General features: G+C 38.7%; 3 protein-coding genes across 3 annotated transcripts in view; 1 reads left to right on the forward strand and 2 right to left on the reverse strand.

Annotated features, from left to right (window-relative positions):
- The window catches only part of DAAM (disheveled-associated activator of morphogenesis-like protein), a 306,234-nt gene that overhangs the window by 271,194 nt on the left and 16,731 nt on the right, over nucleotides 1-18,309 (forward strand). The window lies entirely within an intron of this gene.
- On the reverse strand, nucleotides 1,317-4,036 carry LOC135704763 (collagen alpha-1(III) chain-like). The gene is made up of 2 exons (XM_065226264.1): nucleotides 3,762-4,036; nucleotides 1,317-3,696 (listed from the first exon to the last, which is right to left on the reverse strand). Exons 1-2 carry the CDS (start codon nucleotides 3,787-3,789, stop codon nucleotides 1,415-1,417), a joined length of 2,310 nt encoding a protein of 769 aa, XP_065082336.1. The 5' UTR covers nucleotides 3,790-4,036; the 3' UTR covers nucleotides 1,317-1,414.
- Nucleotides 16,764-17,866, reverse strand: ND-ASHI (NADH:ubiquinone oxidoreductase subunit ASHI). Its single transcript, XM_065226221.1, has 3 exons — nucleotides 17,740-17,866; nucleotides 17,273-17,496; nucleotides 16,764-17,206 (listed from the first exon to the last, which is right to left on the reverse strand). Exons 1-3 carry the CDS (start codon nucleotides 17,825-17,827, stop codon nucleotides 16,994-16,996), a joined length of 525 nt encoding a protein of 174 aa, XP_065082293.1. The 5' UTR covers nucleotides 17,828-17,866; the 3' UTR covers nucleotides 16,764-16,993.

An 18,309-nucleotide genomic window follows, 5' to 3' on the forward strand; every position in this document is an offset into this window, starting at 1 on the left:
CGTAGAAAGACCGTTGTGAAGTGAAATGATAAGGAAATTATCTCAGCAAACCTTACAAAAATATAATCTGAAAAATGTTTTCCACAAATATTTTCACGATGGAGGCAAATCGCAAGGAAGATCAGGAAAATCTATTGTCTGGGTAATGAAAAAGTTTCTTGCTATTTTGTTATACTTCAATACTTCTTATCTTTCACTGGTCAACATTTCAGAGTGGTTTTTCTTACTGGTTTTGAATTAAGACAAACAACCTAACATCCCGGAAAATGTTGGTTCAACTTCTCTGATTTTTCCGAAATTCACATACTTTGGAAATCCAAAACTTATATGAACCAAGTATCGTAGTAAAACCTTTTTTAGTTAAATGTTAAGGTAGACGAATTTTGACGCATTTAACAGATGTAATTTTTCTTTCGCTCATCAATTGGCCAAAAAAGACTATCCACAAACAGTTTTTCGTGGCGAATGTAAAGCTTGAGTGCTAATAAAACGCTAGTGGTTGATTATTGTGAGCTATTTCACGAAATACTTGTCTGCGTCAATTTTGGACCTGCGTCAAAAATGGTACCTCCACAGTAGATAGTATATACACTATTTCAATCTTACATCAACATTTTAGTAGCGCCGCTTTGAATTAACATTTCAGTGAGAGAAAAAGGGATACCAATACTAAGTTTCCCAAATGTTGGGTAAGATTGAAAAGTCTAAATTTTGGATAGCACATTATTACACAATTTGAAAAGTTTTACTTAATCGAAAAAACATCGGACCTGTGATATCCACCACCGACAAATCCCTACTAGTTCCTTCATCTTTAAAATTATTACACTTTTTATTTAACTGTTAATTATTACTTTCACTTTCTGTGTTAGTCTTATTTATGTAATCAATCGAAAACGCTGCACTTGGGAGTTGACAAATCTAAATTTAAGATTGAAAAAAAATAAAAAAATAAACGTAGGCTCAAAAAAGGGATTCTTCACCGCACAGGTTATTCAACGTTTGCTACACAATTTAATTGTCGTATAGTGTAATTATTGTTTGATTCATCCAACCAAATGGTACGTTTTCCCAAAATGCATAAAATAAACACCAAAGAGGGCAATTTTGTTCAATGATAAAGAAAAGAAAAAGCTTATACACGTACACGTTTGTTGTCGTTCGTTATTTTTTTTTTGTTTGTTTTACCTAACCACATTGTCACTTAACTATTTTGCTTGCTTTATGCTCTCGCTCCCACGCATGCTCAAAGATTCCACCGCACGTGACCGCGCTGCTGAGCGTGCGTGCAGTTCCTATGTTTTATTACTTTTCCGTTCCGTACTCCCATTCCCGACCCGACCCGAAGGGTTTGTGTTTTATCTCATAAGGCAGATTTTCAGAAGAAAATTATTCATTTGCAACTTACTTACCCTTAGGTGTTGGCCATCGACGTTTGGGGCGTTAGGGGTCCACCGGCGCCACCCGGAGTCGAATGCCCGCCCTGGGGCGTCTGAGGTGTCAATGGTCCTTGCTGGCTACCAGGCCCACCTTGCTGCTGCTGTTGCTGATGGTGTTCCGGCGAAACGGACTGTTCCTTCGATTTGCCATTATTGGTTGAGTTTTGAGCACCTTGCGGGTTGGGAGTTCCATTGCTGCCACCAGGGCCGTTCGCTCCCGGTGTTCCTGGTTGCTGTTGTTGCTGCTGTTGAGGCTGAGGTGCATTCGGAAGCATCATTTGGTGAGGTCCTCCGGCTTTCAGAGGGTCAACATCGTCAACGAGGGGAGAATGCGGCAGGGGTCCACCTTGGTCGGACATTTTGGGCATCATGTTCGGACCTCCAGGCCCACCTGGACCAGGACCTCCAGGGACACCCATTCGTTGCATTCCAGGATTAAACATTCCTGGACCAGGCCCTGGTCCGCCGTGATTGTTCATGTTGTTGTACCCTCCTCCCATTTCACTCATCGGAGGGAATATGGGATCTGGGTCTTGTTTGTACATACGATTCATTGGGCCACCAGGACCCATTGGGCCCATGGGACCTCCAGGCCCCATAGGACCGCCACCTCCTGGACCCATAGGGCCACCCATTGGGCCCATCGGCCCACCACCCGGACCACCCATGTACATTCCGGGATTCATCATACCTGGTTTGTTGTATTGCATTGGAGGAATCTGTTCGTTGATCATACCGGGCCCAGGTCCATCAGGACCCATTGGACCATTTGCCCCCAAAGGAGTGTTCATGAAAGCCGGATTCAGTGGTCGATTTGGTGGACCTCCAAAGTCTGGACAGGGCATTCCACCTCGGAACTGAGGCCTCATGCCCATACCATGTGGGTCCATCATTCCTCGCTGCTCAGGGAAGAACATTTTCTGCATCTGTCGAATTGTGGCCAACTGCTGCTCCCGATGCTGCCGCTGCTGAGGCGTGAGGTTCTCATCCGGTACTTTGACGCCTTGCAGCGAAGGCTGAGGGTGAGCTCGCGATTGTGAGAGAACGTTTCCTCCTTTCATCAATGGTAGGGAAGCCACCAGGGAATTCATCTGATCTATGATAGTTGAACTGGAATGACCTCCTCCACTTCCAGGACCAGGACCGCCGGGCCCTCCTGGGGAAGGATTTTCCATTTTCATTACTGGGCCTTGATGACCACCCGGACCTCCAGAATGGTCTCCCGTTTGATCAGGCCCATCTAGACAAGAATTTGGAGTATGATGTATCGTCGAAGGCTTGGACATTCCATCCGGTCCTGCCATCCGCATATGGTGACCATCATTGGGGTACATTGGAAGCGATCCGTCTTGATCCATGCACTGATTTGGGGTATGGTGAATTGTGGCCGATTTCTTCCCACCCATTGGACCACCATCCGGCCCGGGACCCATCCGTCCCATGTGATGTTCGTTTGCATACATTGGCACCGAGTTGTCATTCTCCAGGCAGGAATTCGGCGTGTGATGAATAGTAGCCGACTTCTTTACACCATCCGGAGGACCTCCGGGACCACCGGGACCGGCATTCATCCGCATGTGATGGTCAGGTGAACCGTGGCCGTGATCCATCCATGGTGACATCGCCCCTCCCACGCCATCATCCGGCCCACATGGTCCCAGTCGATTCTGTTTCTGCATCTGGGCGCAATGATATGCAATAATCGAATTAAAGTGGCCACTCATTACCGCTTCCGCTCCTTTGTTCGCCAACCCCGTGCTAAATACGAAAATTTGACTCTGCTGCTGCGTATACTCTAGCTTATTCGATGGTTTATTCGACATCATTCCCGGAATTCCTTGATTCATTTTGCCACCCTCCGGATGACCATCCGGACCACCACCGGGACCCATTTTCGACATCGTGTCAATTCCTGGTCCACTGTTTGCCACACTACTGTTGATACTGCACGAGTCTGAAGATTTTGGTCCGATGCCCGGAGCTCCTCCCTTCATAATCGGTGAACTATCTTCCTTCAGCCCGAAGCTGCTCATCAAATCGTTGTCCCCACCTGGTCCTCCCGTTGAATGTTGCTGCTGTTGTTGTACTGGTCCGCCAGCCGTTTCCAATTTGTTCATCTTCTTACTACGACTACCCGGTCCAGTAATTTCACCCGGTTCCGACTTTTTCGGCATACCTCTTCTTCCGACTTGTGGATGCTGCTGTTGCTGCTGCGACGGTGGTAAGTAATCGCAATGCATTCCACCTAGGGGGCCATCTGGAATCGTTCAAACTTCGGTCAACCATCCGGACAAAACATAAACGTAAATCCCCTAAACTTACCGTACCCTCCGCCGATGCAACTGGTCATTCAAAACACAAGCAGCACAGCACGGCAGGCTCTCCCAGGTAATTGGTTTTTGGCGTTTCACTTAATTGTAAATTTCCCGCTTTCAAGCACTTACGCGGAGCGATTTTTACATCCACCGGGTGCGCTTCCTTCCGGGCTACAATCGGAAACGGTCGGACGGGGGATTTTCACTATTTTCCGGCCAATTTGGGTAAAATCTTTGAATTTCGGTGACAGCTTGGATTCGGAATTCCTTTCTTTTTGCACTCTCCTCTTTAGTGGCTCCGTTCGGTTTTCGTCTTTTTTTCTTCTTTCAATCCGCTTCTGTTTTGCGTTTGACAAGTTTCGTTTTCCGTTCCGTTCATTGAGTGTAATTTGTACTAAAATATGATTCAGCTGCGGGGGCACGAACGTACTTTGTGCACTGCAGAGTCGATGTTATAATAAGAGTCTCGCCAAGAGAAAATGTTGCGAACAAGCAGCACTGTTTGTGATTTATTTTTCGTCAATTCTTTTGTTTCGAGATGCGCAATGTGCCCTCAGATTTTTTGCGTTAGCATCGGATGACTTTCATTCAGAATTGAAAAATTTCATGTCGATAACGAAGCTTCTGACGTTTAAAAAGATCAAAAACAGTAGCGGTCCTAGTCTTGCGAGTTGTTTGAGAAAACATCCGATTCCAACGCGCCAATCTAGACAATGTACATAGCGATTCACCCAGTAAGATCTGTACCAATCCACAGCAGTTGACGAGATCCCAAGTATTGGCCAGCAAGATCTATTATAACATTGACTCTGTGCAGCGTTGCCAGAATGTTTTAAAGCTTATCGGTATCAAAGGTTTTATAAAATCGGTATTTACTATTTTAATTAATTTTATATTTTTGCCGTTTCTGAAAACGAAAGTTTTAACTTTTGAACTATGATCGAAACATTCCGGAAGAAAATTCCGGGAATGTTTGAATTAGCTTCTTTAAGAAGCAGAAAACAACATCCAGAGAAAGAAGAAAGAAGCTCTCCTGGAGGAAATTTGAGGAAAGTTCTGAGAGAAGTCGCAAAAACATCCGCGGAACTTCCAAGACATAAATTGAGAATCTTCTGGCGATAATTTAAAGAAACTTTCGGATTTCACATACAAAGGAAGGCAGAAAAGTTTCGGAAATCAGAAGTAAGTTCCAGAAGAAGCCATTTCCAAGGGAAGCCAGAAGCTCGGAAAAAACTTCAAATAGAAGTAAAAAAACCAACTGGACAAAATTCCAGAACTGTACTAAAGAAATTTCTGGGAGAAGTTTAATTGAACTTCCTGGAGAAGACGGAAGAAACTTCCTGGAGACGCTGGCAGAAACTTCTTAATGTAGATTGGAAAAAAAATCTGGAGGAAGTTGGAAGCCAGAGCGCTAACGGAACAGTCGAAACAAACAAGGACATAATTCCGGAAGAAAGAGCTCTTGGGGATGTTCTAATGATCCAGAAAATTTTCCAAATGGTCATAAAACATCCCTGAAGACCAGTGATGGAAAAGTTCCCGAAAACTCACTCTGACTCGCGAACTTTTCCCTTGGAGAACTTCGTGAAATATCGCGAACTTTTCCAACACTGCTGAAGACCCCGCAATGCCCCTGAAGTTTTTGGAACATTCCTAAAATGTACTTAGGAATATTCCATAATTCCTCGGAATTCCTTTAAAGTTATTGTAATGTTCCTTAATTGAATAGGGCTGTTTTGAAGTACTCTGATCATCTTTGAAATACTTGGATTATGATGAGACTACCGGAATATCTCTAATCAACTTTGAAGGTCTCTAGAATTTCTTGAAGATTACGAAATTTCTTAGGCGCTCTCACATTTTTTTTGAATTTATTGTAACATTAGCATTAAAGTTCTCTGATCTTCCTGATTTTTCTAATTTTTAAAAGTTATCGACACTGCCATTAATAAGCATGGAACTTTCCATAAAATGTTCTCACAATGTGCTAATGTTCATGTAACTTCCCCTACGTTTTTTTAAATTTGCATGAGCCCCTCGGAACATTGCTGAAGTTTTCGGAAATTGCCTGAGTTTCTCGGAACTCCTTTAAATTTCAGCGATTTTCTTGAAATTTATTGATCTGTTCTGATGTTCTCGGAGCTTCCTAAAGTTCTCTCAATAGTCTCAATTCTCCTGAAACTAATGGAACTGTCCTGAAAACCATTAAATTTTCCAGAATTCTTTGGACTTGTGATGTATCCAAAATATCTATGATGTTTCCTTAAGGTCACAGGAGTTCGCTGGTTGAATTTCAACAGAAGTTATTGAAACATTCTTTAATTTATCGAAACTTACTCAAATAATCATTTGATTGTTTAAAAAATCGGTATAAAACCTCAAAAATCGGCAATCTTAGGAACGTTATCTGTATATCGGTATTTAGTTCGGAAATCGGTAAAAATACCGATAAATCGGTATATCTGGCAACGCTGACTCTGTGTGCACTGCAGCCCACACGAATTGCCGGCGAAAAAGTGACGTCATTTGACATTGAGCGACTTGAAGACTGATCGTTCGCCCTTTGTCCGGGATGCGGACGAAGGGCGACTCGCCCCGCTAGAGTAATTTCATCCGCCGGGCGACCAAATGGCGCTCCGGGATGCGGACGAAGGGCGACTCGCCCTGCTAGAGTAATTTCATCCGCCGGGCGACCAAATGGCGCTCCGGGATGCGGACGAAGGGCGACTCGCCCCGTTAGAGTAATTTCATCCGCCAGGCGACCAAATGGCGGATGGAACTTAGCAATTTTTTTGCGTTTTTGTTTTGCGAAGGCTGATTACGCTGACAGCCATTTTACAAATCTCGCACGTCAGTTCGGTCGGGTCGTGACGGGAAACATTTTATTTTGCCTCCGATGTCCAGTTCCGGGAGTGAGAATCGGTTGGTGCAGCTGAACATTTTGCTGGATAGACGTTAATCGTGTCAAGAGGTAAGATAAATTTTCATAGAAATCTGGATTCCAGCATTCCTGATACGCGTTGAAAATGTGATTTTTTTTAAATGATGGAAATGTGAACTGTAATGTGTTTGTGATTCACAGTGAAATAATGTTTCAAAAATTTTGTTTTTCAGGACATCCGGACATACGTGGACATTGGGAATCCGAAGCGGGATCCCAATACGGCATCCGAAGAAATTCCTTTGGTGGTAAATGAACTGTTTGTGATTTTCGTAAGTGATGCACAGTATGTACAATAATTTTTATTTTGTTTTCTTTTCAAGGACATCCTGCTGGATTACAACATTAGGACATCAGATGCTGGATTCGAATAGGGAATGCGATGCCGGATTCCGATAAGAATCCGATGCCGGAACCCGATTGAGAAGTAAGTTAAAGTTAATGTAAAATTAAGTTAAAGTTATGTGTAGGTAAATTAAACTTATAATACAGCTATGTTAAAATTATATTAAAGTTAACTCAACTGCAACGCATCAACTCATCCGGATTCCTCCAGCGGATCAATTTTGATGTAATTATTTTCCAAAATTGATCCGCTGGAGGAACCCGGCTGAGTTAAGCATCCTTACTGATGCAACGCATGCCGGATCCCGATGTTTATGTTAAAGGTTAAGGTAAAGTTTGTGTTACAAAGTTAAGGAAAAGTTTTATTAAAATTAAGTAAATGTTAAAGTTAAGGTTATTTTTAAGTTACGTTAAAATTAAGTATGTAAAAACTAAAGTTAAGTTAAAATTATGTTAATGTTAAAGTTAAGTTAAAGTTTAGTTAAAGTTAAGTTAAAGTTAAGTTAAGTTAAAGTTAAGTTAAGTTAAAGTTAAGTTAAAGTTTAGTTAAAGTTAAGTTAAAGTTAAGTTAAAGTTAAGTTAAAGTTAAGTAAAAGTTAAGTTAAAGTTAAGTTAAAGTTAAGTTAAGTTAATTTAATTTAAGTTAAAGTTAAGTTAAAGTTCAGTTAAAGTTAAGTATATGTTAAGTTAAAGTTAAGTTAAAGTTAAGTTAAAATTAAGTTAAAGTTAAGTTGAAGTTGAGTTAAAGTTGAGTTAAAGTTAAGTTAAAGTTAAGTTAAAATTAAGTTAAAGTTAAGTTAAAGTTAAGTTAAAGTTAAGTTAAAGTTAAGTTAAAGTTAAGTTAAAGTTAAGTTAAAGTTAAGTTAAAGTTGAGTTAAAGTTGAGTCAAATTAAGTTAAAATTAAGTTAAAATTTAAGTTAAAGTTAAGTTAAAGTTAAGTTAAATTTAAGTTAAAGTTAAGTTAAAGTTAAGTTAAAGTTAAGTTAAAATTAAGTAAAAGTTAAGTTAAAGTTAAGTTAAAGTTAAGTTTAAGTTAAGTTAAGTTTAAGTTAAGTTAAGTTAAAGTTAAGTTAAAGTTAAGTTAAAGTTAAGTTAAAGTTAAGTTAAAGATAAGTTAAAGTTAAGTTAAAGTTAAGTAAAAGTTAGGTTAAAGTTAAGTTAAGTTAAAGTTAAGTTAAAGTTAAGTTAAAGTTAAGTTAAATTTAAGTTAAGTTAAAGTTAAGTTAAAGTTAAGTTAAAATTAAGTTATAGTTAAATTAAAGTTAAGTTAAAGTTGAGTTAAAGTTGAGTTAAAATAAGTTAAAATTAAGTTAAAGTTAAGTTAAAGTTAAGTTAAAGTTAAGTTAAAGTTAAGTTAAAGTTGAGTTAAAGTTGAGTTAAATAAAGTTAAAATTATGTTAAAATTTAAGTTAAAGTTAAGTTAAAGTTAAGTTAAAGTTAAGTTTAATTTAAGTTAACGTTATGTTAAAGTTAAAGTTATGTTAAAGTTAAAGTTATGTTAAAGTTAAAGTTAATGCTTAAGTTAAGTTAAAGTTCAGTTAATTTTAGGATAAAGTTATGTTAATTTAATTACGTTAAGTTAAAGATATGTTAAGTTAATGTTCGGTTTAAGTTAAAGTTATGTTAATGTTAAAGTTATGTTTAATTTAAGTTAAAATTTAAAGTTAAGTTAAAGTTAAGTTAAAGTTAGGTTAAAGTTATGTTAAAATTTAAGTTATGTTAAAATTAAGTAAAGCTTATGTTAAAGTTTATTTAAAGTTAAGTTAAAATTTAGTTGAAGTTAAGTTAAGTTTAACTTAAGTTTAAGTTAAGTTTAAGTTAAATTATCCCGTAATTTTATAATCGTTTAATAAATGTAGAATAGTGTCTAATGAAACATTATTTCACATAATAATCAAGCGTCTATATACACCTTTATATCATCGCTGTTTAAGGAAGTTATGATGTCTAATTAACGCTGAATAATCAAAAATTTGATCGAATAAGCTCTGTTACAATTTTTGTAAGTCGAAGAAAAGCTTCTCGACATACCTTATTCAACACCAAATACTTCGATGTTGTAGTTGAATAAATTCTCCATATTTGTGTGAACAAAGCCTGAACAGAAGTTAATATTTAAAATAGTACAAGTATTATTAAGCATGAAGTGATATAAAATCGTCAAGAAGTCGTTTCTTCAATAGGCAATTGTTTGTTGGGAAGTAAATGTTAGGTTAAAGTTATGTTAAAATTGATTTTTGGCCTCTATTCGTGAACCAAATTCCAAAAATACCCATATTTATGGACTTTTGAAATTATTTTTCACTTTTCATGAAACTGGAAGCCGCCACATTTGATTTCAAAATGGCATTGGATATCGATTTTCTCTAGACGACAACCTCCAAAAACCTTAAAAAAATCCCATATTGATTGATATTTGATAGTAATTCCCAATCTCTTCTTGGATCTCGGAATTCAAAATGGCGTCGTATGCCTATTTCCAATCTCTAGACGTCAGCCGATCCCAAAAATACCCATTTTATAGATAATTGACAGCATTCCCAATTTTTCTTAAACCAGAAGCCGCCATCTTTAATTTCAAAATCTTATCGGATATTGATTAGCGGCCTTCAGTCATTACCCCGATTCTAAAAATACCCATATTTATGGATATTTGACACTTTTTCTGCAACAGGAATCCTCCACCTTGGATTTCAAAGTAGCGTCGGATATCGATTTCCTATATCTACACGTCACCCCGATTCCAAAAATACCCATATCGATGTCAATGGTATCAACGGTATATGACAATATATCCCATATTTGATTTAAAAATGGCGTCGGATATCGATTTCCAGTTGATTGTAGATTGTAGATTGTAGTAGAGTTGGAAACTTGATCATGTAAACACTACGCATCATTGTCTGGTAGTACGTTAAAAAATGATACAACAATCGTCAAGTTCGCTGTAACGTCACCTAGTGCCTCGTCATCCACGAATTGGCGCCTATGTCAGTAGTCTAATAACTCTTAGCGCGCTGATGGCATGGTTCCAATGCCGCATAGAGAGTTGCTACAATGATATTAGGTTAGCTAAGGTCAGTTAACTGACTGGTGGGGAACGGGAGCTTTAGCTATGACTATTATGTATGCATTTCTATAACGTTATCTAACAACAATGGTGTGTACTGTTTACAAAATCATGTTTGTAATTCTAATGTGTTGTATGGTTGAAAGCATTTGAAAAGGTTAGATTTTAATATTTTGCACATTTGAAAACATCCGAAAACAATAAGTTCTTAGTACAATTTAAAACACCCGAAAATCATTTTGTTTTAATGTCTTGTACATTTTACAACATCAGGGAGCATCTACATTTGAAAACACCCGAAGAACGTTAAATTTTAACGTTTTGTACGTCTAAAATCATCTAAAAAATAAAAATTCGATTAAAATTCTCGACGTCAGAACAACATTTGAATAGCAAAATTTTATTTCACGTTACATCTAAATAGCAATGTTTTCTAATGTTTGATGCCAGGAATATATTTTATTTCGATGCTGATGTAGACATCAAACGTTAGGCAAACGTAAATTTTTAATCGGGTTCCCCCGGGACACCCGGAATATGTCCGGATGTGGCCAAAGTGGTTCTTGTTCTGGTTCTTGTAGTGGTTTGAGTTCCATTGAACCAGAAATTGAATTCTGATGTATTTTGATGAGTCGCATGATGGGTTTGGCCATAATCAGATGTTGGCCTCTTCCCCCGGGACACCCGGAATGTGTCCGGATGTGGCCAAAGTGGTTCTAGGAACTAGATTTGAGTTCCATTAAACCAGTCGTTGAATTCTCATGTAATTTGATGTGTCGCATGATGGGTTTGACCCTAATCAGATGTTGGCCTCTTCCCCCGGGACACCCGGAATATGTCCAGATGTGGCCAAAGTGGTTCTAGGAACTAAATTTTAGTTCCATTGAACCAGAAATTGAATTCTCATGTATTTTGATGTGTCGCATGATGGGTTTCACCCTAATCAGATGTTGGCCTCTTCCCCCGGGACACCCGGAATATGTCCGGATGTGACCAAAGTGGTTCTTGGAACTAGATTTGAGTTTCATTGAACCAGAAATTGAATTCTCATGTATTTTGATGTGTTGCATGATGGGTTTCACCCTAATCAGATGTTGGCCTCTTCCCCCGGGACACCCGGAATATGTCCGGATGTGGCTAAAGTGGTTCTTGGAACTAGATTTGAGTTTCATTGAACCAGAAATTGAATTCTCATGGATTTTGATGTGTCGCATGATGGGCTTCACCCTAATCAGATGTTGGCCTCTTCCCCCGGGACACCTGGAATGTGTCCGGATGTGGCCAAAGTGGTTCTTGGAACTAGATATGAGTTCCTTTGAACCATAAATTGAATTCTCATGTATTTTGATGTGTCGCATGATTTGTTTGACCCTAATCAGATGTTGGCCTCATCCCCCGGGACACCCGGAATATGTCCGGATGTGGCCAAAGTGGTTCTTGGAACTAGATTTGAGTTCCTTTGAACCAGAAATTGAATTCTCATGTATTTTGATGTGTCGCATGATTTGTTTGACCCTAATCAGATGTTTACCTCTTCCCCCGGGACACCCGGAATCTGTCCGGATGTGGCCAAAGTGGTTCTTGGAACTAGATATGAGTTCCATTGAACCAGAAATTGAATTCTCATGTATTTTGATGTGTCGCATGATTTGTTTGACCCTAATCAGATGTTGGCTTCTTCCCCCGGGACACCCGGAATGTGTCCGATCTGGCCAAAGCGGTTCTAGAAACTAAATTTGAGTTCCATTGAACCAGTCGTTGAATTCTCATGTAATTTGATGTGTCGCATGATGGGTTTGACCCTAATCAAATGTTGGCCTCTTCCCCCGGGATACCCGGAATGTGTCCGGATGAGGGTAAAGTGGTTCTTGGAACTAAATTTGAGTTCCATTGAACCATAAATTGAATTCTCATGTAATTTGATGTGTCGCATGATGCGGTTGACTTAGCTTGTAAGATATTATTGTTAGGTTAAGATCTATTTAATAAAAAAAACATATGTTAGTTATAAGAAAATGAAAAATAAAATTTATTGATGAAGTCATGTTTATGCTTCAACTGTTTTCATTTTTATTAATTTAAAACCCATTGAAAAAGAAAATGGTGGTGAACAATCGGGAGCGCGCCGGGGCGCCTGGGGGCGGACAAAATGGCCGAAACGATCAGTTTTTTGACAGGTATCGTTTTCGCCTCAGGCGCCCAAATGTTGCAAATATGGTCGCCCCCGGCGCGCCGGCGACCAAAATTGGACCAAGCGGCGCCGCGAGGTTCGAGTCGCCCAAGTCCGCCCCGTCCGCCGAGCGGATGTGTACAATTGTACAATTACGGTCCGGGGGCGAGCCGTGGGCGACTAGCCCGCTGTATGTGGGAGTATATGCTGGACATGTGCACGGAAACATTAATATACTCATCGATGCTTAAACTTTTACCACTTTTTATCTTTTCTTCTGTTTAACAATTATACCACTATCGAGTTTTCTACATGGTTTTTTTTTTACAAAATCAGGGTTGCCATATATCTTGATATTTTTTAAATTCTACACACTTAATCTAGCTCGGTAAAATCTCCAAAAGCCGATTACCTCGGCATTCTCTTTTGCTGATATCTCTGCAAAATATCTGTTTGTTAGCTGACAGCTCAGCAAAATGTTATTTGTTAGCTCTGAGTCTCGGCAATTGTTTTACTGAATCTCAGTCAAATAAATTGCAGAATTACTCGGCTGTTGGAATCTCGGCGAAAATATTTAAGTGTGTATCCAGCTTTCCATGCTCGGTAATGGCGGCCTGTTTGTATGAATAAATGTATCCTTCACTGTGCAATCTGGAGGTTCGGAATTTGACCCCTCCCTTTCCCTCTTCCAGGAACAGAAGAAAATGGAACAACATACGCCCTCCAGTTAGTGTCAAAAAGCACAGTGAAGGATACATTTATTCATCCAAACAGGCCGCCATTACCGAGCATGGAAAGCTGGATTAATAATTCTAATATAAGCCTAATTTATCCTGAATTTCACAGAAAACTCTGATTTATGCTGATTGTCAACCATCATATTCAAAATTTGTGATATTTTACATTTTTTTTCGATCGAGTTTCAGACTTGGAAAACACCCTGCGCTTTGGTCAGAGAGCGTATAGGGCATCGTTGTGCCAGATTGGTCGAGGCACATTTCGAGTATGAGAAGGTGGTTACAGTTTGCTCAAAAGTGCCTGAGCAAAATGCAAGTACTTTCAATGATTACCCGTAGTTGCAATACCCAATCAGCAATTTTGACTTTGTAAGAGTTGTTTACACCAGTATTTAAACTTAAAGAAGGTTTTGAAACTTTCATAAGGTGTACAATGCTGTTTGGGTAGTGAAGGTATAATTTTGAACTAAAATAGGATACAGTCAAAACATTGAGAAACATAACGCATAATTAAAAAAAAAAAATGCCTGAATTTGCAACCGATGAACCATTCTGATGGCCTATGGGTACCCAAGTAACCATATAGTCGCAATAAAGCTTTGTATATACTCACTTTGCGATAATATGGTTAGTTGGGGAATCCGATGAAAATACTAATCCTGGTTGTATGTATCTCTTTCTTTCTTTCTTTTGCAATTTGCATATAAAACCGACGGAGTGCACATTCCAAGTGCTGGGTGACCTAAAGATGACCATGGACATGGGACGCGAATGTTCTCCCAGAAAAGCAGGGCGATACAATAAAAATTGTTTTCGTTGAAGGATGTATCACAACAAAGGTAATTTAGATGCATAAAACAAATTTACATTTGAAGGTACGATGGAGACTCACTCATCACATTGGAACAACCAGATAAGTACACTTGCTTTTTATTTTATTCTTCACATATATCCCAATCATTTTATAACTAAATACGTGCCAGAATAAAAAGTTTTTTTTTCTGGAAGTGAGAATAGACTTGTGTATTTTTGCGGGGTTTATTGTATCAGAAAATGACCTCAGAATGTACGTGCAGAAACAGGCATTCTTGAAATGGGTCGTTTGATGTACGATAGAGCTGTCACCTTCCATCTCCAGGGCTAAAAATATTTGCACATTCGACATACAGAAAATGCAGATAAGTTTCTTCCATAAAAACTCTGCCGGTACAGAGGGCGATGGATTGTACTCACACACACACACACAGTCAGGCATGGAAAATCATTCGCATTCATTTCGTGCATTCATTTACATTCATTTGCCTCTAACTTTTTTCTTCAACAGCATTCCGCAAAATGATGTATAGAGCTTTTGTAGGTTGTGTTATTAACTACAACTTTTGCTAACAAGTCAAATCCGTATCTCTTATGCATGACGAACCAGAGCGAACAGAAGCCACTACTGTTTTTCAGTGAATGTATTTTACATTCACTGAAAAACAGTAACAAGTTCTGCCCGCTCTAGTTTGTGATGCATAAGAGATACAGATTTGAGTTATGAGCAAAAGTTGTAGTTAATAACACAACCTACAAAGGTTCTATACATCATTTTGCAGAATGCTGTTGATGAAAAAAGTTAGAGGCAAATGAATGAAAATGAATGTATGAAATGAATGCAAATGATTTTCCATGGCTGCACACAGTTTCAGACTTGGAAAACACCTAAAATTCTATTCATCTGTAATTTGAAGAAAATTATAGTGGTGCCAGCACTAAACTTTTACAACGTCATTAGCAATATAACAAGACCAGTGCTGCCAGCAAGAAATGTCACTACGATTTTCAGGCGAACGCACAAAAATTTCCAGAGAAGGATATATGTTTAATACTAATAGAAATATTGAAATCTTTGGGCTTTGAAAACAGAAATCAAAATAATGGAACTTAAAGCAAGAATTTCCAAGAGAATTGGGAGAATTCTGAAACGAACACTTACGCGGAAAGAATTTTTAAGCAATTCCGAGGAGAATTCCACGGTAATTCTGAGCAAAATTCCATAGGTCATTAGATGGCTTAAGGTGAATCCTATGGGGGATTACAGATGCAAAATGAATGGAAGTAACCCTGGCAGGGAAGCTGTAAGTAGAATTACACAGTAATTTTAAAGAGAATTCCAAAGGGATTGTGAGAAGTCTCGCAGAATTTTATTGAGATATCAAAACGAACTTCTGAGGATGATTAAAACGAAACTCTGAGGGTAATTCCAAAAACAGAAAATTAATGACATTTCTCAGCGAATTTTGATCACGACTTCAAGAAAATTCTGACACGAACATCAAAGGAATTGAATAATGTATTCCAAAAGATTAAATTTTGTCATGAGATTTTCAATGCAGATTGCTTTTTTTTATATGTTGAATGTTAGCTATTCAGATTTTTAGTAACAAGCTGGTTGATGTCTTCCTCTCTCTTTCTGAAGATAGTTTCAAAGGAGATTTTTTACAGTGTTTCATAGGAAGATTACTACTAGAATGCTAAGGAGATTTTCTAGCTAATAGAAGTAGTAGATGAGTTTTATATCTTCACTAACTAATTATGTTGAGGCAAATAGTACTGTGATTTAAAAGTATACTAGAATAAATGCGTACTACACCGTTCGGATTTCAGTATGATAGTAACGTTTCACATTTCGCTTTCATTGCACCTATCGAACGGTGACAGATCACCCAATCGGACTGATCAGACTCGAGTCCGCTTCGTTGTTTTCCGTTAAACGTATTTCACCCTACGGTAATCGTGAATACTACAATCTCAACTTCTTTCGATCGCACGGTTAATGCGGATACCATAATGAGTAGAATTCATCGGTAGATCTTACTCAGAATTTCTGAGTAGAATTCCAGTAAGGTTAATTACAACAAAATTTCAATTTGCAGGCCTATTCTGCGCGGCGTGTGAGGTGAGGTGACACGCTCTCACTTGTGAAGTGACAATTGTCACCTCGGGTGAGGTGACTCTCCGTGCAAATCAAATGGAGAGTCACCTCACCCGAGGTGACAATTGTCACTTCACCATCACTTCACTGTCACTTCACCTCATACGCCGCGCAGAATAGCCCTGGTGAATTCTCAAACGGAATTCTGAAAATAACTTTGAGGACTATTCCGGAAAAAAAATCTGATGAGTTTGAAAAGGGAATTCGTATAAAAGCTCCAAACGCATCCTGGTCAGCAAGGTTGCTTCGACTCATTTCGCCATAAAAAATGTTTTAGTGCGACACACAAACAATGATGCCAGATTAAAAGACTGGTGTGGTCACTCTTTTTAATTTTATACATAAATTATCAAATCAAATAAAACGTGAATCTTCTGTCATTGTCTTTCCTCAAGTAAATTTGAAAGTTTTTTTTTCTAGACCAACAAACTAATTGTAATCGACAACATTTAAATAAATAAATTATAATAATACATATAACGTGGAGCTACGCATTAGCAAAATTAGTTACTTTTTTGGAACTAATTTCTATCCAAACAGATAAACAAATTATTATCATAATCAAAATAACAAGGGTTCAAAACGATGGTGTCCAATTTTTTCGTGTATAAAAGTCTATAAATCAGGCATCGTTGCACACAAATGGGCTTCTTCGGGAAATTTTGTTAATTATTGTTGACTTGTTAACTTTTGAACATCCAGCATCGCGTAGTTACTTCACCAATAAACGGACTATTTTGTCATCGATCCTCTGCTTTTTCAAATAAAATGTTCCTTTTCCACCAATTTATTTACATATTTTAGCATCATGGCAGAATGGCGTGCACGAGTGCACTCTTCCGGCTCCTACAGTGTAATTTATCAACCATCCAAATGACATGTTGCACTATTATTAGAAACAATCGGTAGTGTTATGTAGTTAAACGATTTCAAAGAACTTGATTCAACTCTCCCCCCCCACAGCAATCGAATCATCTAAACAAACTGCGTTCAGTACCCGTTCACTTTGTCTCGAATGAGTAGTGAGTGCCATCGCGCGGATACTGCTTGGCCACCACCGGTCGGAACATTCTGTAATTTTCTAGCCAATAGTACACGGCAAAACATCCAGCCAAAACACCCGTGAACGATAGCCAGTAAAACTTCATCGAAAAGCGTGTCGGTTCGGCGGTACCGAAACGATCTTCGGACCAGAGGGGTGTGTCTGCATGGAGCTAAAATGAAACAAACCGTCACAAAACTAGTTGATCCAACAAAAAAACCCACCACCTATTCCATACCGTATCGTGCAGATTTCTCTTCAGTTCGGGAAAATCGTACGGATAGTAGGGATCACGCGCTTCTACCGCCACATCCGGCAATTTCGGATAATCTCCAATACCGGTGCCATCGTTTGGGTAAGGTTGATATTCCGATGGATGGAGGCCATATTTCCGGGCAGCCGCTTCACGCTCCTTATCCGTTTCCGGACATTTGCCCGCTTTGAAGTCTTTGTTCCAGCCGTCTGTGGGTATCCGTAATAAAAAGTGACAATAAGATTAGAAACGTAAACAAAACCGAGTGAATATGAGTCAAAAAGGATCATCCATGTTCAGGAGCGATTCTTTATTATTCTTTGACAGCAGCAAGCAAACGATTCTTGATGTTACGTAAAGATGAACGGTAAGCAATTGTTCGATTTTTCCAGCCGATTATTGCACCTTAAATATTGCATTTTTCACATCACTTCAAAGCTGATAATACGTACGAGCGTTTCGCGCAGCCAACACGAATAAGGCTGGATTTTTGGAGGAAATTTGGCTGGCTAACTTTAAACCTTTGATGAGCGCTGCCATTTTTCGGAAAACACCAGTCGACGGTCGAAAGTACAAAAGTATTTTCTTCTGATGGTTGGTCGGAGATCTGTCAAAATATTTTCAACAGAGGAAGTGAAACACGCAGATTAGTACAAGATACCCATGGAGCAAAAAGTTTCATGCATTAGTTAAGCCTATGTGTACACGACATACACACAAAATGAAAACTAACGAAGGTTACACTAAATCAATTCTACACGGATAGAAATCTCCTTATACCTTTTGGCAAATTTCTATTGCTAATTATTCATAAAATGTATAAGTCAACTAATAAGCAGACGCCTTGCAAAAAGTTAATGAAGATCATGTGTCAAATGAAATGTATAAGCGGTCACACATACCTTTTATGCATTCTTATAGGACCCTCGATAGGACCTATGTGGTTTGTCTTATGGAATGTATAAGGCTGATGTTTGGCAAAAATGTATAAAAGTGAAACACATGAATAAAATAATTGATTT

The sequence above is a fragment of the Ochlerotatus camptorhynchus genome, unplaced genomic scaffold (genome assembly GCF_037179485.1).
Source record: "Ochlerotatus camptorhynchus isolate MF236.1 unplaced genomic scaffold, CSIRO-AGI_Acam_v1.1 ptg000247l, whole genome shotgun sequence".
In the NCBI taxonomy this organism is placed as follows: Eukaryota; Metazoa; Arthropoda; class Insecta; order Diptera; family Culicidae; genus Ochlerotatus; species Ochlerotatus camptorhynchus.